The sequence below is a fragment of the Capricornis sumatraensis genome, chromosome 4 (genome assembly GCF_032405125.1).
Source record: "Capricornis sumatraensis isolate serow.1 chromosome 4, serow.2, whole genome shotgun sequence".
In the NCBI taxonomy this organism is placed as follows: domain Eukaryota; kingdom Metazoa; phylum Chordata; class Mammalia; order Artiodactyla; family Bovidae; genus Capricornis; species Capricornis sumatraensis.
In genome coordinates this window covers 104,856,135-104,880,182 of record NC_091072.1, presented here as the reverse complement: position 1 = coordinate 104,880,182, position 24,048 = coordinate 104,856,135, and the positions used below count along the sequence as shown (strand labels likewise).

Below are 24,048 nucleotides of genomic sequence, written 5' to 3'. Positions count from 1 at the left end.
AAATACCTTTTTTACTTCTGGCAACAAGACTCCCAAATAAAAGGAAAAGCAATGAGTAAAGCTGATGCCAGAGCAGGAAATACAATGCACAAATGTGACTAGATAAAGTGCTAAACTTGGGGACAGGCGATACCTGGAGAGATCGGTCCATGGGGAATCTAAAATCTAAGCAATGTAGTCCTGTCCCAAATATGAAGACCATCCTTACTAGCTGTAATAACACTGCTTAGGCTCTGGGGTAGCCAGTGCCAGCTTACTGACTATAACCTTGGGCAATTTATCTATTTAATTCTTGACACAAGGCTAATAGGCATTGAATACAAAATAACATTAAGTAACTATATTGTAACAACAATTAGTGACACAGACATTCAAAAAAGAAAGCTCATTTTGAATTGAGAGGAAGGCTTTATTGAGGTCAAACTTGAGCTCAGAATGAAAACAGGAAAAAAAAATATGATGGGCATTTTTTTACATGGGAGGTGTTCAACACTGCATATGGGATACTAGCCTATACAAACAGGTAAGAAAAATTTTAAAATGAATCTAGAATAGGAAATGAAGTTAAATTGTTTGCAAGGAACATGATCCTATATGCAGAAAAACCCAAGATACACACACACACACACACACACACACACACACACACACACCCCTCTAGAATTAATAAATGTGCTTAGCAAGGTCACAGGATACAAAACTCAATATTCATAAATCAATTGTATCAGCAATGAATAATCTGAAAATGAAATTAAGAAAATACCCATTCATGATAGAAATAATCTTAACAAAAATGTATAAAATGTGCATACTGAAAAGTAAAAAAGTTATCAATAAAAATTAATATCTAAATAAATGAGACTTCATATACATGAATTGAGGATTCAAAATTGTCAACATGCCAAATGTCCACAAGTTACCTGTAGATTCAACATAATCTGTACCAAAATTCTGCGTTTTGGCAGAAACTGACCAGCAGATTCTAAAATGAAGAATAAAATGCAAAAGATTCAAAGTGAAAATAATTTTGAAAAGAAAGAACAGAATTGGAGGACAAATACTTTCCAATTTCAAAAAACTTACTACAAGCCATACAGTAATCAAGACAGTGGATACTCACATAAAGATAGAATTATAGATCAATGGAATAGAATTGGAAGTCTAAGAATAAATATTTAGACTTTTGAGCAATAAATTTTTTGACAAAGGAGCCAAGGCAATTCAATAAAGAAAAGATAGTCTTTACAACAAGTGATACTCAGACAAATGAATATCTATGTGCAAAAATATGAATTTAGAGCCTTATCTCACACTTTATACAAAATTTAATTCAAAATATACCATGATGGACTTAAGCATTAAAGCTAGAAAACTTTTAGAAGAAAACATAGGAGAAAATCTTCAACATCTGGGGTTAGGTAAGGTGGTACTAAAACCACAAAATATTTTAAAAAATGATAAACTGTACCTCATTAAAAGTAAAGACTCTTGTTTCTAAAGATACCATTAATTTCATGAGAAGACAAGCCATCAGCTGGAAAAAAAATCTATAAATTATATATCTGATAAGGGACATATATCTAGAATACATATGTTTTAAAAGTCTTATAACTCAGTGATAAAAAAAGATAATTTAGTTTATGGGCAAAAGATTTGAGTAGATATTGTCCTAAAGAAGATATACAAATGGCCATTAGGGATATGCAAATCAAAATTCTAATGAAATACCCACTTAATACCCACCAGGATGGCTACAATCAAAAAGATAAATAATAACAACTGTTTGCAAGGATGTGGAGAAACTGAAACCCTCATACACTGCTGGTAGGAATACACAATGGTACAGCACTTAGGAAAACAATATAATAGATCATCAGCAGGCTAAACAGAGGGTTGAAGTATGACCCAGAAATTCCATTCTTAGGCATACACCCAAAGGAACTGAAAAGATGTTCACATAAAAAGTCTGTATATGGAATTGAGAGAGTAGCACTGAAACATACACATTACCCTATGTAAAACAGACAGCTCAAAGGAAGTTACTGTATAACACAGGGAGCTCAATGTGGCACTCTGTGAACAACCTAGATGGGCGGGAGTGGGTAGGGGTTGGGGGGAGGTTCAAGAGGGAGGGAACATATGTATACTTATGGCGGATTCACGCTGTATGGCAGAAGCCAACACAATATTGTAAGGCAACTATCTTCCAATTAAAAATAAAGTTTAAAATATTTAAATCTATATACGAATATTCAAAGCAGCATCATTCATAATAGCCAAAAGTGGTAACAATTCATATATCCAGCTCCAGCTGAATGAATCAAGAAAAGGTAATAAAACTATATAAAGGAATACTACTGAGAAGTAAAAGGAACAAATATTGTTACATGTTACAACATGGGTGAACCTCAAGAACATAATGCCAGATGAAAGAAGCAGGCATGAAAGATTACATACTGTATGATTCCATTTAAGTGAACTATACAGAAAAGACAAATCTACAGAGACAGAAAACAGACTAATGGTTACCTGGGACTAGAGGTAGAAATGGGAATGAAAGCAAATGGGCACTTGGGATCTTTTGAAGATGAGGGAAATGTTCTAAAACTGGATGGTGATGATAGTTACACGACATGTAAAATTATTAAACATCTATGAATTGTACTCTTAAAATAGGTTAATTTCACAGATATAATTTATGCTTCAACAAATCTATTTTCTAAACATGTGTTTGATAATCTCTCTCTTTGGACTATTTTTTCTCTCAATTCCTCGGAAAACTTCTACTTATCCAAAACTCATCTCATCTGTAAAGCTTTCTCTTACATTCCCCCAAAGCAGAATTAGCCACTTTGCTCCACTTCCCTACTTGACCTATCTTATAGTCTTCTGCTGCTGCTGCTAAGTCGCTTCAGTCGTGTCCAACTCTGTGCGACCCCAGAGACAGCAGCCCACCAGGCTCCCCCGCCCCTGGGATTCTCCAGGCAAGAACCCTGGAGTGGGTTGCCATTTCCTTCTCCAATGCATGAAAGTGAAAAGTGAAAGTGAAGTCGCTCAGTCGTGTCCGACTCTTCGCGACCCCATGGACTGCAGCCCACCAGGCCCCTCCATTTATGGGATTTTCCAGGCAAGAGTACTGGAGTGGGGTGCCATTGCCTTCTCCGATTATAGTCCTCGCACATCACAGTACAAGTATTTCTTTCCTTTGTTCCTCTGTGCTTCTTAGGGGAAGAGAGTAACATGATTGGCATACATTAAGCACTCAATAAGTGTTTGACTGAATGAATACATGAATGAATGTTCAAGAAATAGTTCAACTAACAAATAACTATTGGATACCTACTATGTACAAAATACTTCAGAAAGATACAATGTTGGAGTCTAGTCAAAGTTACATAAAGGATCGTCCCCTCACCTCTTTTTGGGTTTTCTTTTGGGTATTTATTATGTGCCAGGTCTTTTATTTTACTTAATTTTCCTAGCTACTCTAAGGGGTAAGTATCCTCACCTTCAATTCACAGATGAGGAAACTTGGGTTAGAAAAGCTTCGGTCCCATTGGTATTAATAGTGTGTCATGAAGCTAGGACTCCAACCCAAACCAGGGTGACAGTCACTATATTCCAGATTCTCCAAATAAGTGAAACAATAATGCTTCTTTTCAGCATTTATATAGCAATTGTCTTTACTAGGACATATTTTAAATGTTCTATTTCAATGGTCTGAATATGCCTAGATGAATTTTTGTTGTTTTTGACTGTTTTCTGTGTGTCTAATAATTGTATGTCTTGCTAAAATATTTATGCTATGTCAAGATATACAGGAAATAATGCTCATATTGTGTTTGTTGTTGCTGTTCAGTCACTGGAGTTATACTATTCTTTCACTCAAATCTTATTTGTTTAAGCTCCTAATTATAAACAGCTCCCTAGAGAAGGCCCAAAAGGTGATATATTTTTTATCCTAGCATCTTATTAATTTGCATTGCAAATTGCCATGGTAACAAAGATTTCTGTTTTCTCTTATTGGATGTAAAGATGTATATCATATCACAAAAGTAAGTTTTCTATGTAATCATTTTAATGAAAAAAAAAAAAAAAAGCTGTTAGCCACCTAAGGCAGCAACCATTTAAGTTGTTCCAACTGACTAAAAGCCTATTTGTCTACAGGATTTAAATCATGTTTATGTTGTCTCAAAGATTAGAGATTTGACATCAAAATTTTCTAGAGAGGTTTTTTGGTGGGCCAGAGGATTATTTAATGAGAATGAAATATATAAAGCCTACTGAAATCTAAAGAATAAACAATTAGATAGTATTTTTTGAAAAATAAAAACCAAGTTTTCAAAAAAAAAATTAAAACAAAGTTCCTCACCCAACTTCATGCCTAGAAAATCTCCCTGTCTGGGGTGCTCAGGGCTGGTGCACTGGGATGACCCTGAGGGGTGGGATGGTCAGGGAGGTGGGAGTGGGGTTCTGGATGGGGAACACATTTGCCCCTGCGACTGATTCATGTCAATCTATGACAAAACCCACTACAATATTGTAATTAGCCTCCAATTAAAATAAATAAATTATTATTTTTAAATAAAGAAAGAAAATCTCCCTGCCTGAATCCTGGGTACTCAGGTGTGGCCCACAGACCAGCAGCACTGGCATTTCTAGGAGCTCCTGAGAAAGGCTGAACCTCTGACCTCAACAGGATCACAGGATCCCTGGAGACGTTTCTGCCCCTTATTTGGAAGAGCTGCTTGATGGAGTGTATGTGTTTGCCACCCTGCAGGGCTCCCTCCCAAATGATCAAATCTTACTTTTCACCTCTTTCCACTGTAGTCGTTCACAATCCCACAAACTCAAGTTATTTCTTAATCCTAAACTTCACCACCTAAAACACCCCCAACCCTTCCTTCCCTTCTCTTCCTCCCTCACTCCCTCCCATCTTTCTTCCTTTACAGGTTTATTACCTGTCTCCCACCGCTGAAGAGTAAGTGCATGGGAACAAGCACTGAGATTGTCCTGGACTCTGCTTTATCCAGAATATCTTCTGGGTTATAGGACATGCTCAATAGATATGTGATAAATGAATGAATGACTTTTCTTATCAAAAGATGACCTGTTAGCCAGCCACATCAGTAATGAAAACCATACTTGTCTATCAGCTTAAGCAATATGTCATTTCCTGCAAACACCTGATCAATCCTAATGACTGAGCACATTTATATGCACCTACATTTCATGGAGTACATCATGAGAAATGCTGGGCTGGAAGAAGCACAAGCTGGAATCAAGATTGCCAGGAGAAACTATCAACAACCTCAGATATGCAGATGACACCACCCTTATGCAGAAAGTGAAGAGGAGCTAAAAAGCCTCTTGATGAAAGTGAAAGAGAGTGAAAAAGTTAGCTTGAAGCTCAACATTCAGAAAACGAAGATCATGGCAACTGGTCCCATCACTTCATGGCAAATAAATGGCAAAACAGTGGAAACAGTGTCAGACTTGTTTTGCGGGGCTCCAAAATCACTGCAGATGGTGATTGCAGCCATGAAATTAAAAGACACTTACTCCTTGGAAGGGAAGTTATGACCAACCTAGATAACTTATTCAAAAGCAGAGATATTACTTTGCCAACAAAGGTCCGTCTAGTCAAGACTATGGTTTTTCCAGTGGTCATGTATGGATGTGAAAGTTGGACTGTGAAGAAAGCTGAGCACCAAAGAATTGATGCGTTCGAACTGTGGTGTTGGAGAAGACTCTTGAGAGTCCCTTGGACTGCAAGGAGATCCAAGCAGTCCATCCTAAAGCAGACCAGTCCTGGGTGTTCATTGGAAGGACTGATGCTGAGGCTGAAACTCCAATACTTTGGCTACCTCATGTGAAGAGTTGACTCACTGGAAAAGACTCTGATGCTGGGAGGGATTGGGGGCAGGAGGAGAAGGGGATGACAGAGGATGAGATGGCTGAATGGCATCACTGACTTGATGGACATGAATCTGAGTGAACTCCGGGAGTTGGTGATGGATAGGGAGGCCTGGAGTGCTGTGATTCATGGGGTCACAAAGAGTTGGACATGACTGAGCGACTGAACTGACTGATTGACATTTCATGGATAACATTTTAACAGGCAAAAATGTCCAAATGAAATCCATTTCCAGAATTTTATGTAACAATGTCCAAAGAGGTATCTAAATATGAGTATGAGCTTAAAATAATGAATTAATTCCTGCAAGTCACAAAGAAAAATGTCTCTTTATATCCATTGCACAGAGGTAGCAAAATAAGCAAGCTCAAAGGCAATATACTTTACATTTAATACTTTATATTTCTAATAAAATCATTTATTACCTTAATAGTTGTCAATGGTGACACTGGAAGTTTGCTCTTTGACTTCCTTATGTGTAAAAGTAATAAGGCTATTTCAAGGTAGGAGTCTCTTATCAACCTAAAACAATAAAACATTGTACTTATTATATAGCCTCACTACTCATAAGCATCATTTTGCATCATATGACAACAATTTCTGAGCAAATGAAGGTAAAAACAGGCAAAACTAGCATCTGTTCCAAACTGACCCTTTTTTCACAGCACCTGTGGCCTAAACACTGGCATCTTCCTCCCTACTGAAATCAGAAGCTCTTAAAGACAGCTGTATGTTCTTCCTTGTCCTGTGATCTCCTCCTGCCATGACTGCAAGGAGTCCAGCATCAAGACCATTCTGGAATAGTCCAGCACACAAGGCACTACAGAAGTGAGAGTCAAGCCTGGAAAACCAGATCTCTGTCTCTACCCTCCTACACTGATTAGATTTTAAAGAGACACACAGAGTTATGCTGAAAGCCATTACTTGGTGTGGCTGAGGGCTGTGTGTTCACTATCAAACCTGTCGGACAGGGTCATTTAAATCAGTGCATTAAGTCAATTATACAGAATTGAGTTGGCCAGCCTTGGCACTGATGAACCCGCATGGCACAAATCCCTTCTCGATACGATTTCACATCTGGTGGAAATTCCTGTATCCTGGGACTGACAGGAGATCAAGCTGAGTATAGCCCAGAAGTGATTTACAGTCCAGTATGTCATCAGGCTACCTGTTGTCATCAATGGTCACTGAGAATAAAGCCTTGGGGCAGAGCCAAAAGCAACAAGCTTGAAAAGGAAGTCAGTGAACCAGCTGGACAATGGACACCCCAAACTAGCCCTGCCATGAGAAGAGAGTGTCCCAGTCATTTCAGCACACATCCAGAACATAGAGATCAAACCCAAACACATATTGTGATAATGGAAAGGTCTTTTTTTTTTTTTACCCTGAATTTTGATCATGTCTCAAGCTTAGTTGTATAGCTTCAAACAGACTCTCAAGTTGCATAGTTGGAGGTTTCTCTTCCATCAATATTTGACATTCTATTTTGCCTGAAAGAGAAAAAGGATATACAAAGATGGACTTTCTTTTTTCTGTCATTTAGGACTTCAGAACAAATATTTTATGCTGGAAACTTGGAAAACTGGATGTGTTCTCCTTGCTTGCCCATCTCTTGTTTCCTGCTGGAAGGTACGCCAGTGGGGAAAGAGCTGCTGCTTCCTTCCCTGGGCACCTCGAGGTTCCCCTGCCTCCTCTCACTGTTCAGACACAGGTGTCATCATCCTGTTTTCCTTCCATTTCCTTACTTTGTGCTCTCACTTCCTCCTGCAGTGCATTTCTTTAATCTACATCCATTTTCTTCCTTCCTCAGTCATTGCAGGCATCATAGGAAACACCTTTGCTAGAAACAAATCCTAGAAAATCAGCAGACTCTGGAAAACCAACACAGATGATGCAAATGCTCTCGTGTGCAGACAGCTCTGCCTCCCTCCTGGTGAGCTGCAGCCTTCAAGTGCCGGGCATTGGAATGCTACTTCTATAGCCAGGACTGGAAAGAGAAATCTCATAATCACTGTGAAAAGCATTGACAGTTTCCATACAGCATGTGGACAGAGCATAGAACCACCTCATGTGAAATTCACATCTGGGCATTTAGTAGCTCTTGACTTATAGATGGTTATTTACCCAGACTCCCCTCATCTGCCAACCAGGATTGATCATCCCTACCTTGTAGTGCTATTGTAGGAACTGGCAATATGAGATGTAAAACACTGATTACAGTGCTTTTTCCTAGTAGATGTTCAATGCTGCTGCTGCTGCTAAGTCACTCCAGTCATGTCCGACTCTGTGTGACCCCATAGATGGCAGCCCACCAGGCTCCCCCGTCCCTGGGATTCTCCAGGCAAGAACACTGGAGTGGGTTGCCATTTCCTTCTCCAACGCATGAAAGTGAAAAATGAAAGTGAAGTTGTTCAGTCGTGTCCAATAAATGATACCAATTGTCATCATCACTTTTCTCAGGGCTAAAATGGCCACAACAAAGCTATATGAATGCATTATGCAAATGTGTATTATAAGTTATAAGTATAGATATGCTATAGCTATTTAAATGGATAGGTATCTTTTACAGAAACTGGCTATTTTAGCTAAGTAATGAAATTATGCATAAAAATATCTTCTAAGCATTCTTTAAGTAACATTTTTCATAGCTAAATGGCTGATAATGAGATTTTTGTGTCGAATATGAAACTTTGCATAAGGAAAGCCAGTCGTAATTATAAAAGAAATGAAAATAGGAGTCTTTTTTCCCTTTCTAGATGTAAACTTAATATGAGCACGTTCACTTTATCCAAAACTGAGTTTGGCAGAGACATCAAGGTGTTTGTCAACACCACACCCTTTGTAAAATCAATATTTTATATAATCAGTGACCAGATTTTTCAGAAGCCTTTTGTTAATAGGAAAAAAAGTTTTGCCAAACTTTATCATAGTTGTGACTCCAAATACATCTTACCTTTCTGAAAAAAGATTTCAGCTTCCACCTCATGTTCTTCTGTTCCTGATGTCCTAGCGAGCCTCAAAGCTATTTCAAAAAAATGAAGGGCAGGTAACCACTTTGAAGGATCCTTCTTTTTACTGGTATAATATACTTGCTTGGCCACTGTATGTCCTAAAAGAAAGATATTAGATGAAGAGGGAGAAATATACATAGTGTTCATAACAAGGGCTTTGCAGGTGGTGCTAGCATAAAGAACCCGCCTGCAATGCAGGAGATGCCAGTTCAATCCCTGGGTCGGGAAGATCCCCTGGAGGAGGGCATGGCAACCCACTCCAGTATTCTTGCCTGGAGAAACCCATGAACAGAGACGCCTGGCAGATTAAGGTCCATGTGGTTGCAGAGAGTCGAACACAAATGAAGCGACAGCACACACACACACTCATTCATACCCAACCTCCTAGTTAACAGACTCCTCTCACAGTAGGTGCAACTAAGAAGTCTGGGTGTGTAGGGGGAGGAGGGTCCCTGGCAGCCTAGTGGTTAAGATTCCAGGATTTCACTGCTGTGCCCTGGGTTCAATCCTTGGTCAGGAAATGAGCTCCCACAAGCCCTTAGCAAGGTCAAAAAAAAAAAAAGAATAGAATTCTAGGTGTCTTCAGTTTTTAGCATTGAACAAACACTTAAAGGAAACTCAGTACCCAAATATTTCAATGAACTATAAACAATAGCCTTTTGAAACTTGGTCTCTGATAAATTTCAACATTTTTCTCATTTTTAAGATAAAGGATAATCTCTTGAGTCTTTTTACATTCTAAAAGTTCATAATGCTCTACATAACTTCTGGGTTCCAGAGATAACGTTGTTAGTAGTGAAACACCTGGAAGATTTATAAAGTTTTATGTTGTTCCCAATAAAATTTGCATATATTAATAGGCAGTAATTTCTATTCAGTTCTATAGTGGTTCCTCACATTGCATATTTTCTCATTATAACTTGTTTGCAAACCCATTATGGACAAAGACCTCACATCATATTTCTGGTATGGTCCCATCACTTCTTAACATAATAAAGGATTATTATATTATTGAAGGGGCATTAGATTTAATTTCTAATCACCCCAAAGAAAGACAGATATTTATTCCACAAATATTTTCTGAATTCTTAGGCACTGGATAAGAAAGATAAAAGTGGAAAATAAGAACTAAGGTTCCTACAACGCCAGGTACCATCCCAAGTACTTAAGCATTATCTCATGTAATCCTTCCAACTTTGAATGGATATCATTATTATGCTCATGTTACGGAGGAAAAAGCAGTGGCACAGTGAAGTTTAAATAAATTGCCCAAAATCACACTATCTGAACCTAGGTAGTCAGCTCCAGAGCCCATACCCTAAACTCTGACTCTGCAGCAAACCCCTTAAGTGAGAGACCATGGAGCTTAATGTCTAACAGAAAATGTGAACGGCCAGATAAGCAATCAAAATACTGTGCAGTTGACTGTGTAGGCAGTGAAAGCCCAGGATGCTGTGGTGGCAGGTTATAGGACCCCTGGGCCAGACCTGAGAATGGTCACGAATGCCTGCCTACTGAGTACAGCCATCAGGGCGGGCAACTGATGATCACCTTTGATATGTTTAAAGAAGAAAAATGTTGCAGTAAAAGCAAAAGGCAACTTGGCGGAAAAGTTGTATTGATAGAATAGCTTAACAGGCATAGTAGGGGGAGTATGAAAAGAAAGGTAGTGTAGAATTGCAGAATGTGTAGGATTCCAGCTGAAATGCTGGGTACAAGCCAGTCATTGGTGTTAATGTGTCACCAGAGCCTTTGAACAGGTCCCTACCTGCCACTGAGCACTGAGGCAGCAGAATTGGAAACTATCTGAGGTTACTTCAAGTTCTGAAAATTCGAAATCCAAGATGCCAGGCCCTACAAAGAGTTTTTAAGCAGCCTAGGGTTTTTTGGTTTTTTGGCAAATGTGTAGCTCAGGAATGAACTATTTGAGTAGAAGGATGGTGGGAAAAGGGTCTTTCTCCCCACCCGCCTCTCTTATCCAAGAAGAAGCTACCCAGCCCTTCCTCTGGACAAAGCACTTTGCCAAGACATGGAGATGAAGAAACTGAAGGCTTGCTTCCTGGGGCTTCCTAAGAGAGTAAGGAGGCCAGGCACGGAACAATGAGAATAGCTGACACCTATGAAGTTCTAAGAAGAAACCAGGTGCCCTTCTAAACGTGTTACACATTCCACTCACTTCATCCCGTGAAATTGGTACTTTTCTTACCCACATCTTATGAGAAAGGAAACTGAAAACACAGAAAAGTGAAATGATTTCCTGGAGGGAATTGGACCAGAATTCGTTCTCCAGAGTCCATGCTCTTAAACCCCAATAATCACCAACAACGATTAGATGGCAGGCAAGAAGGATATGCTAATACCATTTGTCCTATACCACCTCACATCTCAATACCTCTCCCATTACATGTCTTGCTTATTGTTTCAAAGTATACTATAACTGTTTATTAATATAAAACAAAAATATCCAGTCTCTTCATGTCATGGAGGCACTTATATACATGTACAATGTGTACTATAGTACTATAAATAATTAGACATATAATAATAGTACTTATTTTCTATGTTTTTGTTAAAACTAGAAAAAGAATTGTTACAGAAATTGACTTTTCTTTCTCTCTCCCTAACTAGATAACAGATCCTTTGAAGGCAAAGATGATGGCTCCCAGTTATATTCCCACTCGCCAGCATCATTCTCAAACCTTTCCTCAATCAGTAATCTACTTCTTCAGCTAATAAGGAAGCTCTAGGTTCAGTCATTAATGGGAAAAATAATCTTTAATAATCATGATACTTATCTTTTTGTTGTTTTAGAAAAATAATCTCAAAATGTCTTTCTCTGCAAGAGGTTTTCACAAAGAAAAAAAATAACCTAAGCGCCTCTGTTCTTGCAATGTAATCTATGCTATCACTGTAAAGGAAAACTGTAGAGAAACATCAAATCAGAGGAATTTTATGCCTCATAATATTAAAGCGCACCTTTTTGCAATAAACAACTCTGTGAAAAAGATGTTGTGAAGCTGACGTTATTTTGACCGAAGAGCTGCTTTTGGTTTTTGTTCTTTAAGTTGGTATTTAATATAACATAACAGAAACCAAGCTGTTCTGCTACAAGTGAGTCTAAAAAACAGCAGCAGTATTGCCACTGAGTGGTGACACATCTTCAAGATTAGTAAGGCGGGAGAGCAGAGAATACATTTAACACAATCTGCACAATTTAACACAATCTGCACTTTAAGTTCTTGTAGAAATCAAATATATTGATAAAATAAATTGTGGGCTAAAAATGTAGGAAAATAGCTCTCATGGGATCAGTGAACAGGATAGGAAGTCTGCAGGTCAGGTCAGCTAGGCTAGCCTAATTTCATAAATAAGGAAACATTAATAATAGGGGTGAATGGATTTCCCTACAGCAATAAAATTCATAAATGATGATATAATCATAAAATAAAAATAATCATGATGAGGAGGAGAAGAAGGGGAACAAGGGGAAAAGATTCTGGGCAGTTTGAACACACTTCTGTTGCCCTCCTTCCCCAACTCTAGTCCAATCACCAGCTTCTCCTGAGCTGAGCAGCTGCTGGAATGGGAGGTAAGTGGGGCCCAGGAGGTGAGGGGTGATGTTTCAAAATGTCGGTTTGGTTGTTATTCAGGTATGACAAGGTCAACAGGTCAGAAGATGATTGCCACTGAAAAGACTGGTTTCTTTTTGCTCAAAGTTCTCAAGAGGAGGGGGGCACACAGGCCATGCAGGGCACCACAAAGAAGCATGGGGGTCAGTCAGGAGGTAGAAGTGTAACAGGAAAGAACAAAATCTTACTCCTGTTGGATCTGTTTCTTTGATTTTAATCTTACTCCCTATTGCTTGTGTTTATTAAAAGGATAGTGTCTATACATAATGGCCTGCCTCAGGGAACACCACCCCTCTGTCTGAATGTTAGGCAAAAGTGCCTTTGTTCAGGGAGACATCCTGGTCCTATCCACCTGTGGATGGCTACAGAAAGGTAGAAATTAATACACATACTCTGTGAGGCTGGCCATTCCAGGAGATATCTGCAAGATTAATGGCCTTTTCACTTTAATTCCTCACCCTCCCCTGCTCAGTGTTCTATAAAAGATACTGGCATCCAGACCCCGATAAGATGGCTATTTTGAGACATTAGTCTGCCATCTTCTTGGTCAGATGGCTTTCTGATTACACTCATATTCCTTGCCTCAACACCTCGTCTCTGATATATTGGCCTGTTGTGTGGCAAGAAGAGTGAGCTTGGACGGGGTAACAGAAAGGGCAAGGAAAAAATGTGGGCAAGAGTCTTTTTTTTAATTTTTATTTTTACTTTATTTTACTTTACAATACTATATTGGTTTTGCCATACATTGACATGAATCCACCACAGGTGTATATGAGTTCCCAAATATGAACCCCACCTCCCACATCCCACCCCATATCATCTCTCTGGATCATCCCCATGCACCAGCCCCAAGCATCCTGTATCCTGCATCGATCATAGACTGGTGATTCGTTTCTTACATTATAGTATACATGTTTCAATGGCATTCTCCCAAATCATCGCACCCTCTCCCTCTCCCTCAGAGTCCAAAAGTCCGCTCTACACATCTGTGTCTCTTTTGCTGTCTTGCATACAGGGTCATCATTACCATCTTTCTAAATTCCGTATATATGTGTTAGTATACTGTATTGGTGTTTTTCTTTCTGGCTTACTTCACTCTGTATAATCGGCTCCAGTTTCATCCATCTCATTAGAACTGGTTCAAATGTATTCTTTTTAATGGCTGAGTAATACTCCATTGTGTATATGTATCACAGCTTTCTTATCCATTGATCTGCTGATGGACATCTAGGTTGTTTCCATGTCCTGGCTATTATAAACAGTGCTGCGATGAACATTGGGGTACATGTGTCTCTTTCAATTCTGGTTTCCTCGGTGTGTATGCCCAGCAGTGGGATTGCTGGGTCATAAGGCAGTTCTATTTGCAATTTTTTAAGGAATCTCCACATTGTTCTCCATAGTGGCTGTACTAGTTTGCATTCCCACCAACAGTGTAAGAGGGTTCCCTTTTCTCCACACTCTCCAGCATTTATTGCTTGCAGACTTTGGATCGCAGACATTCTGACTGGTGTGAAATGGTACCTCATTGTGGTTTTGATTTGCATTTCTCTAATAATGAGTGACGTTGAGCATCTTTTCATGTGTTTGTTAGCCATCTGTATGTCTTCTTTGGAGAAATGTCTGTTTAATTATTTGGCCCATTTTTTGATTGGGTCATTCATTTTTCTGGAATTGAGCTGCATAAGTTGCTTGTATATTTTTGAGATTGGTTGTTTGTCAGTTGCTTCATTTGCTATTATTTTCTCCCATTCCGAAGGCTGTCTTTTCACCTTGCTTATAGTTTCCTTTGTTGTGCAGAAGCTTTTAATTTTAATTAGATCCCATTTGTTTATTTTTGCTTTTATTTCCAGTATTCTGGGAGGTGGATCATAGAGGATCCTGCTGTGATTTATGTTGAAGAGTGTTTTGCCTATGTTCTCCTCTAAGAGTTTTATAGTTTCTGGTCTTATGTTTAGATCTTTAATCCATTTTGAGTTTATTTTTTTGTGTGGTGGTATTAGAAAGTGATCTAGTTTCATTCTTTTACAAGTGGTTGACCAGTTTTCCTAGCACCACTTGTTAAAGAGATTGTCTTTACTCCATTGTATATTCTTGCCTCTGTTGTCAAAGATAAGGTGTCCATAGGTGTGTGGATTTATCTCTGGGCTTTCTATTTTGTTCCATTGATCTATATTTCTGTCTTTGTGCCAGTACCATACTGTCTTGATGACTGTGGCTTTGTAGTAGAGCCTGAAGTCAGGCAAGTTGATTCCTCCAGCTCCATTCTTCTTTCTCAAGATTGCTTTGGCTATTCAAGGTTTTCTGTATTTCCATACAAATCTTGAAATTATTTGTTCTAGTTCTGTGAAAAATACCACTGGTAGCTTGATAGGGATTGCATTGAATCTGTAGATTGCTTTGGGTAGTATACTCATTTTCACTATATTGATTCTTCCCATCCATGAACATGGTATATTTCTCCATCTATTAGTGTCCTCTGGATTTCTTTCATCAGTGTTTTATAGTTTTCTATATATAGGTCTTTAGTTTCTTTAGGTAGATATATTCCTAAGTATTTTATTCTTTTCATTGCAATGGTGAATGGAATTGTTTCCTTAATTTGTTTTTCTACTTTCTCATTATTAGTGTATGGAAATGCAAGGGATTTCTGTGTGTTGACTTTATATCCTGCAACTTTACTATATTCACTGATTACCTCTAGTAATTTTCCGGTGGAGTCTTTAGGGTTTTCTATGTAGAGGATCATGTCATCTGCAAACAGTGAGAGTTTTACTTCTTCTTTTCCAATTTGGGTTCCTTTTATTTCTTTTTCTGCTCTGATTGCTGTGGCCAAAACTTCCAGAACTTTGTTGAATAGTAGCAGTGAAAGTGGGCACCCTTGTCTTGTTCCTGACTTTAGGGGAAATGCTTTCAATTTTTCACCATTGAGGATAATGTTTGCTGTGGGTTTGTCATATACAGCTTTTATTATGTTGAGGCATGTTCCTTCTATTCCTGCTTTCTGGAGAGTTTTTATCATAAATAGATGTTGAATTTTGTCAAAGGCCTTCTCTGCATCTATTGAGATAATCATATGGCTTTTATTTTTCAATTTGTTAATGTGGTGAGTTACACTGATTGATTTGTGGATATTGAAGAATCCTTGCATCCCTGGGATAAAGCCCACTTGGTCATGGTGTATGATCATTTTAATGTGTTGTTGGATTCTGATTGCTAGAATTTTGTTGAGGATTTTTGCATCTATGTTCATCAGTGATATTGGCCTGTTGTTTTCTTTTTTTGTAGCATCTTTGTCAGGTTTTGGTATTAGGGTGATAGTGGCGGTTTGGAAGTTTACCTTCCTCTGCAATTTTCTGGAAGAGTTTGAGTAGGATAGGTGTTAGCTCTTCTTGAAATTTTTGGTAGAATTCAGCTGTGAAGCCGTCTGGACCTGGGCTTTTGTTTGTTGGAAGATTTCTGATTATAGTTTCAATTTCCGTGCTTGTGATGGGTCTGTTAAGATTTTCTATTTCTTCCTGGTTCAGTTTTGGAAAGTTGTACTTTTCTAAGAATTTGTCCATTTCTTCCACGTTGTTCATTTTATTGGCATATAATTACTGATAGTAGTCTCTTATGATCCTTTGTATTTCTGTGTTGTCTGTTGTGATCTCTCCATTTTCATTTCTAATTTTATTGATTTGATTTTTCTCTGTTTGCTTCTTGATGAGTCTGGTTAATGGTTTGTCAATTTTATTTATCCTTTCAAAGAACCAGCTTTTGGTTTTGTTGATTTTTGCTATGGTGTCTTTTGTTTCTTTTGCATTTATTTCTGCCCTAATTTTTAAGATTTCTTTCCTTCTACTAACTCTGAAGTTCTCCATTTCTTTCTTTTCTAGTTGCTTTAGGTGTAGAGTTAGGTTATTTATTTGACTTTTTCCTTGTTTCTTGAGGTATGCCTATATTGCTATGAACTTTCCTCTTAGCACTGCTTTTACAGTGTCCCACAGGTTTTGGGTTGTTGTGTTTTCATTTTCATTTGTTTCTATGCATATTTTGATTTCTTATTTGATTTCTTCTGTGATTTGTTGGTTATTCAGAAGTGTGTTGTTCAGTCTCCATATGTTGGAATTTTTAATAGTTTTTCTCCTGTAATTGAGATCTAATTTTAATGCATTATGGTCAGAAAAGATGCTTGGAATGATTTCAATTTTTTTAAATTTATCAAGGTTAGATTTATGGCCCAGGATGTGATCTATCCTGGAGAAGGTTCAGTGAGCACTTGAGAAAAAGGTGAAATTTATTGTTTTGGGGTGAAATGTCCTATAGATATCAGTTAGGTCTGACTGGTCTATTGTATCTTTTAAAGTTTGTGTTTCTTTGTTAACTTTCTGTTTAGTTGATCTGTCCATAGGTGTGAGTGGGGTATTAAAGTCTCCCACTATTATTGTGTTATTGTTAATTTCCCCTTTCATACTTGTTAGCATTTGTCTTACATATTGTCGTGCTCCTATGTTGGATGCATATATATTTATAATTGTTATGTCTTCTTCTTGGATTGATCCTTTGATCATTATGTAGTGTCCTTCTTTGTCTCTTTTCACAGCCTTTGTTTTAAAATCTAGTTTATCGGATATGCGTATTGCCACTCCTGCTTTCTTTTGGTCTCTATTTGCATGATATATCTTTTTCCAGCCCTTCACTTTCAGTCTGTATGTGTCCCTTGTTTTGAGGTGGGTCTCTTGTAGGCAGCATATATAGGGGTCTTGTTTTTGTATCCATTCAGCCAGTCTTTGCCTTTTGGTTGGGGCACTCAACCCAATTACATTTAAGGTAATTATTGATAAGTATGATCCCATTGCCATTTACTTTATTGTTTTGGGTTCAGGTTTATACACCCTTTTTGTGTTTCCTGTCTAGAGAATATCCTTTAGCATTTGTTGGAGAGCTGGTTTGGTGGTGCTGAATTCCCTCAGCTTTTGCTTCTCTCTCTGTAAAGCTTTTGATTTCTCCTTTATATTTGAATGAGATCCTTGCTGGGTACAGTAATCTGGGCTGTAGGTTATTGTCTTTCATCATTTTAAGTATGTCTTGCCATTCCCTCCTGGCCTGAAGAGTTTCTATTGAAAGATCAGCTGTTATGGGATTCCCCTTGTGTGTTATTTGTTGTTTTTCCCTTGCTGCTTTTAATATTTGTTCTTCGTGTTTGATCTTTGTTAATTTGATTAATATGTGTCTTGGGGTGTTTCACCTTGGGTTAATCCTATTTGGAACTCTCCGTGTTTCTTGGACTTGGGTGATTATTTCCTTCCCCATTTTAGGGAAGTTTTCAACTATTATCTCCTCAAGGATTTTCTCATGGTCTTTCTTTTTGTCTTCTTCTTCTGGGACTCCTATAATTCGAATGTTGGAGCATTTCATATTGTCCTGTAGATCTCTGAGATTGTCCTCATTTCTTTTAATTCATTTTTCTTTTTTCCTCTCTGATTCATTTATTTCTACCATTCTATCTTCTATTTCACTAATCCTATCTTCTGCCTCCGTTATTCTACTATTTGTTGCCTCCAGAGTGTTTCTGATCTCATTTATTGTGTTATTCATTATATACTGACTTTTTTATTTCTTCTAGGTCCTTGTTAAACCTTTCTTGCATCTTCTCAATGCTTGTCTCCAGGATATTTATCTGTGATTCCATTTTGATTTCAAGATTTTGGATCATTTTCACTATCAATATTCAGAATTCTTTCTCAGGTAGATTCCCTATCTCTTCCTCTTTTGTTTGGTTTGGTGGGCATTTCTCCTGTTCCTTTACCTGCTGAGTATTCCTCTGTCTCTTCATCTTGGTTATATTGCTGCATTTGGGGTGGCCTTTCTATATTCTGGTAATTTGTGGAGTTCTCTTTATTATGGAGCTTCCTCACTGTGGGTGGGGTTGTATCAGTGGCTTGTCTAGGTTTCTTGGTTAGGGAGGCTTGTGCTGGAGTTCTGGTGGGTGGAGCTGGATTTCTTCTCTCTGGAGTGCAATGGAGTGACCAGTAATGTGTTATGAGACGTCAGTGGTTTTGGAGTAACTTTGAGCTGCCTGAATATTGAAGCTCAGGGGTGTGTTATTGTGTTGCTGGAGAATTTGTGTGGTATGTCTTGCTCTGGAACTTGTTGGCCCTTGGGTGGTGCTTGGTTTCAGTGTAGGTGTGGAGGCATTTGATTAGCTCCTATTGATTAATGTTCCCTGGATTCAGGAGTTCTCTGATGTTTTCAGGATTTGGACTTAAGCCTCCTGCTTCTTGTTTTCAGTTTTATTTTTACAGTAGCCTCAAGACTTCTCAATCTATACAGCACTGATTATAAAACATCTAGGTTAAAGATGAAAAGTTTCTCCACATTGAGGGACACCCAGAGAGGTTCACTGAGTTACAAGGAGAAGAGAAGAGGGAGGGGATAATTAGAGGTGACTGGAATGAGATGAGGTAGGATCAAAAGAGGAGAGAGCAAGCTAGCCAGTAATCACTTCCTTATGCGCTCCACAGTGTGGACCGCTCAGAGGTATTCATGGAGTTATACAGGGAAGAGGAGAAAGAGGAAGTCAACAGAGGTGGCCAGGAGGATAAATGAGAGAAATGAAAAGGAGAGAGACAAATCCAGCCAGTAACCAGTTCCTTAGGTGTTCTCCACCGTCTGGAACACACAGAGATTCACAGAGTTGGGTAGAGAAGAGAAGGGGGAGGGAAGGGACAGAGGCTACCTGGTGGAGAAAAAGGAGAGTCCAAAGGAGGAGAGAGTGGTCAAGCCCATAATCCCACTCTCAGGTAAAACTGGGTAGTGAAGTTTGGGTTTTTAAATGTGCAAAATTGACAATAAAAACCAAAAAGCAAAGATTAAAAATCTAGAGTAGAGGTTGGATTTTCAAAAATACAATATTAAAGAAAAGAAGAAGAAAAAAAAAAACAAAAAAAACAAAGCCACAAGAATTATTAAAAAACAACAACAGCAACTACACAAAGACTATATACGGTGTTTGCTTTAAAAAATAGGGTCTTTTTTTTTTGAAAAGTAATAGTAGGTTATAGAAATAAAAATTAAAGGAGAAATAGAGAACTTAACAATTTTAAAAATTTAGAAAAAAAAGGAAGAAGAAGAAAAAGAAAAGAAAAAACAACCACACAACAACATCAACAACAACAACAAAAAACAAACAAACAAACAAAAAAAAACAGAATGATCATAAAAATAGTAAAGATATATCTGGTCCTTTCTCTGGTGTTGTGGGCAGTGTGGGGTCACTTCCAAGGCGGTTCCCTCTGTTTAACTTCTTCTGTTTGCTGGTCTCTTCAGTGTCTGATTTCCGTCCTGACATGGGGCGGGGGGGGGGGTGGGGTGGGGGCGGTGGTGGACACTTTTTTTTTTTTTTTTTAGGCTCACTTGTTCAGTCATGCTGTGGGGAGGGAGGGATGCTGCAAACAAATAACACTTACATGTGCACGCAGTGTCTCAGCCCCGCTGGGCCTGCCCCTGCTCGCAGCACACAAACCGCTCAGGCTCTACGTTGCTCCCCCGGGAACCGTCTGAGGCCGGCCCTAGGCTACATCCACCTCCCCAGTCTAAACTGCTCAGGTTCGGCACTCAGGTAGCCCTCAGAGGCACAGACTCGGTTGGGCCTGCGTTTTGTGCCCTTCCCAGGTCCGAGTAGCTCAGGTGTTTGGCAAGCGCGGTTGCTGCGACTTATCACCTTTCCCGTCTCTGCTGCTCAGTTTTCTGGGTGTACCGCTGGTGCCCCTTGTGAGGCGGATGGCGACTGTCCAGAACCCCCAGAAGTCTTAGCAAAGAAGCCTGCTTGCAGTTTGTAGGTAAAGTCTCTCCGGGGCTGTGATTGCTCCCTTCCAGCCCTTACGGCTCTGGCTGCCTGCCCCCAGCGGGGGATGGTCTGCAGCCGGCTATTTCCGTTCCATCCTTTGTTCTGTGCGCGGTCCTGGCGGTGTCTTATGTTCGAGCTTTTCGCGTGGTAGCTATCCCACAGTCTGGTTTGCTAGCCCAAGTTAGTTCGTTCTGGTTACACGTGGGGCATTCCTGCCCAATTCTTAAAAAGCACTGCAGCCCAGGCCTCCCGCACCTCCCTGCCCTGCCCCCACTTGCTAGTGACGGATGCAGGCGTCTGCGCTGCTTTTCCGCTGGGGGAGTTACTGTTGGCTTGTAATCTGTTGGTTTTAATTATTTGTTTATTTTTCCTTCCTGTTATGTTACCCTCTGTGCTTCCAAGGCTTGCCACAGACTTGGCAGGGAGAGTGTTTCCTGGTGTTTGGAAACCTCTCTTCTTAAGATTCCCTTCCTGGGACAGGATTCCCTTCCCAGGATGGGATTCCTTTCCCGGGACGGAGCTCCCACCCCACCTCCTTTGTCTCTTTTTTCGTCTTTTATATTTTTTCCTACCTGTTTTTGAAGACGATGATCTGCTTTTCTAGGTGCTTGATGTTCTCTGCCAGCATTCAGAAGTTGTTTTGTGGAGTTTGCTCAGCGTTGAAATGTTCTTTTGATGAATTTGTGAGGGAGAAAGTGGTCTCCCCGTCCTATTCCTCTGCCATCTTAGGACCGCCCCCCAGGCAAGAGTCTTTATTGTGTTTTTTTGTGGAAAGGAGTGGGTGGGTAGTGTAAGCAGACCAAGGTTTAGGATTGGCTAGTGTATATAATTTCAGTAGTCTCTGCTAGTAGTGTATATTTATCTCTGGGGTGATTAGGGCAGAGAAATATTGGCCCCAAGGGTAAGAACCCAGCAAGCTCAGTAAAGGTTTTGGGTGTGGGCTCTGGAAAAGCTGGTTTGCATATAAAAGTCACCATCACAGGAAAGTGGTCAACTAATCTCTAAGAATTGGCTAACCCTGAGAGGGGAAGTCCCTCCCTGGTCAGCAAGATTCTGGATGTCAAAGCATCTGGAATACATTTTTAAAAATAATTTTATTTATGTATTTATTTTTGGCTGTGTTTTGTCTTTGTTGCTGCACTGACTTTTCTCTAGTTGTGGTAAGTGGGGGCTACCCTCTAGCTTCTTGCACTGCAGGGGCTTCCCATTGTGGTGACATCTCTTGTTGGAGAGCATGTGTTCTAGGGCAGGTGGAATTCAGTAGTTGCAGCTCCAGGCTCCAGAGCACAGGCTTAATAGTTGTGGTGCATGGGTTTAGTTGCTTGGTGGCTTGTGGGATCTTTCCAGATCAGAGATTGAACCCATGCATTGGCAGATGGATTCTTTACCACTAACTAAGCCACTGTGAAAGCCCCAGATAAACATTTCTTTTCTCTTTTTTTAAAGGCATGATTAATATAGGTTAGAACAGAGAGAGCTGTTACAAGATTTTCAGCCCTCTGAGACAGACAAGAGCCTTGGAGCTAGAGGCACATAGCTTTGGGTCAGCAGTGTCTGTGAGCTCCTGTGAAGGGTAGTAATACTGGTTTCCTAGGAGTTATATGGTAAACAATCTGCCAATGCAGGAAATATAAGAGATGCTGATTCAATCCCTGGATCAGGAAGATCCCCTGGAGAAGGAAATGGCACTCTACTTCAGGACTCTTGCCTGGAAAATTCCATGGGCAGAGGAGCCTGGCAGGCTACAGTCCCTGGGGCCACAAAAAGTCAGACACGACTGAGCAACTGAGCACACACACACACACACACACACACACACACACACATATACCTCTGGCTTACTGGCCTACCTTCTACAATCAGGTCCTCTCTTGGCAGGCTTCAGGCTATCCCCCAATCTATTCTTCACCCAGCAGCCAGGGTAATCCTTTGAAACATAAACTCTTCCCTGATCACCCCCTCCCATTAGGCTGCCCCTACCCGACTCTGCTCTGGCTGTAATGGTCTCTTTGCAGTTCTGGAATATGCCAAATGTGTCCTGACCTCAGAACCTACAACTCACTGCTCGCTCTGCCTCCACTATGCATGACCCCACTATACATATTCATGACTCCACTATGCATATGCATAATGCTTACAGTCCAGAGTTAAGCACCACCTCCCCAAAGAGGCCTTTCCCAATTATTCTATTCAGTACTTAAATAGACACCCCTTCCTTTGCTATTCTTTATCAACAGACCTTATCCACACCTTTTATAACACTAATTACAATTACATCAGTTCAGTTCAGTTCAGTTCAGTCACTCAGTCGTGTCTGACTCTGCAACCTCATGAATCGCAGCACGCCAGGCCTCCCTGTCCATCACCAACTCCCGGAGTTCACTCAGACTCGCATCCATCGAGTCAGTGATGCCATCCAGCCATCTCATCCTCTGTCGTCCCCTTCTCCTCCTGCCCATAATCCCTCCCAGAATCAGTCTTTTCCAATGAGTCAACTCTTCGCATGAGGTGGCCAAAGTATTGGAGTTTCAGCTTCAGCATCATTCCCTCCAAAGACATACATAAACATAATTCATCATCATATTTAAGCTTTCTATATCCTTGCAGATTTCCTATATAGTCGTTATCAAATACAGATTTCTATAAAATATGTATTGTATTAATTTTTCTAAATATTATAAAAATGTATACATATTGAGTAAATATTTAAATGTTTTATATAATATTTATAATATGATAAATGATATAATATTCATTCCTGAATATAATTTGTTTACTTGTTTATCTCTATCTTCAAGGTTAAGAGCAGGAACTACATCTGTTTTCATCTCCAGTAGCTTCCCAGGACCTCACATGGAGGCTGGCACATGGGAGGTGATCAGATGTCTGTTCCTTCATCAGCAAAAGGAAGAACTGAGTAGATAATTGCATTCTAACATTTCCACTATCAAGTATCATTTCATACAAACTACTTTTCAACTAAAGGATTACACTGTGTAAACAGCTTTGTATAACCAGCTATTTAATTAAATGTCTTTGTGTGCAAGGAATAACATGGCATAATAATAATTTTTTCAACTGTTTTTTAAATAAATGGAATCTGGGTATTCATAAATATTGCCCCAAATTAAATGCACTCACAAGATAGCCTGTTTGAAAGTAAATTAAACTTTTTCATCAGTGTCTTGAATATATGTTTAAGTGTCCTTACCAATTCTCATTTTTGTTTTGGCCAATAACATGACGTGAGGAAGATAAATATTTTTCAAAGGCAGTAATGGACTTGCATAGTCAGTGTTTGATGAAGGCAATTCAATTGTTTCTCCAAAAGTTATCATCTGTAAAAGAAACATTATAATAAGTAATTAGCTAATGTGGTCTGCAATAAGAAAAAGAAGAATAAGTTTCTAAATCTTTTGGACAGTAAAGCATTCTCACCTGTTCTATAAGAATGTTGTGAGACTGAGTCAACAAATACAATTTTTCTATTTTTGAAGGAGTTTCCTTGAATTTCTCAGCTTTAGTTAAATCATCCAGCAAAAGCATGCTTCTCACCAGGGTTAAATGAGATCGAGGAGAAATAAAGTCACGTCCTTCAAGCAACTGTATTACCTCCTATTAAAATAAAATTATTATGTCTGATAGTACCATTTACAATTCACT

At 39.3% G+C, this 24,048-nt stretch overlaps 1 protein-coding gene across 2 annotated transcripts in view; it reads right to left on the bottom strand.

The window, feature by feature from the left end:
* CFAP54 (cilia and flagella associated protein 54) overlaps nucleotides 1-24,048 on the bottom strand; it is a 324,342-nt gene that overhangs the window by 74,484 nt on the left and 225,810 nt on the right. For both annotated transcript variants that reach the window (XM_068971780.1, XM_068971781.1), the window contains 5 exons: nucleotides 23,824-24,000; nucleotides 23,597-23,723; nucleotides 8,871-9,026; nucleotides 7,302-7,407; nucleotides 6,343-6,439 (listed from right to left, as the gene is read on the bottom strand). In XM_068971780.1, coding sequence (XP_068827881.1) covers nucleotides 6,343-6,439; nucleotides 7,302-7,407; nucleotides 8,871-9,026; nucleotides 23,597-23,723; nucleotides 23,824-24,000 — 663 coding nt within the window. The remainder of the gene's footprint in view (nucleotides 1-6,342; nucleotides 6,440-7,301; nucleotides 7,408-8,870; nucleotides 9,027-23,596; nucleotides 23,724-23,823; nucleotides 24,001-24,048) is intronic.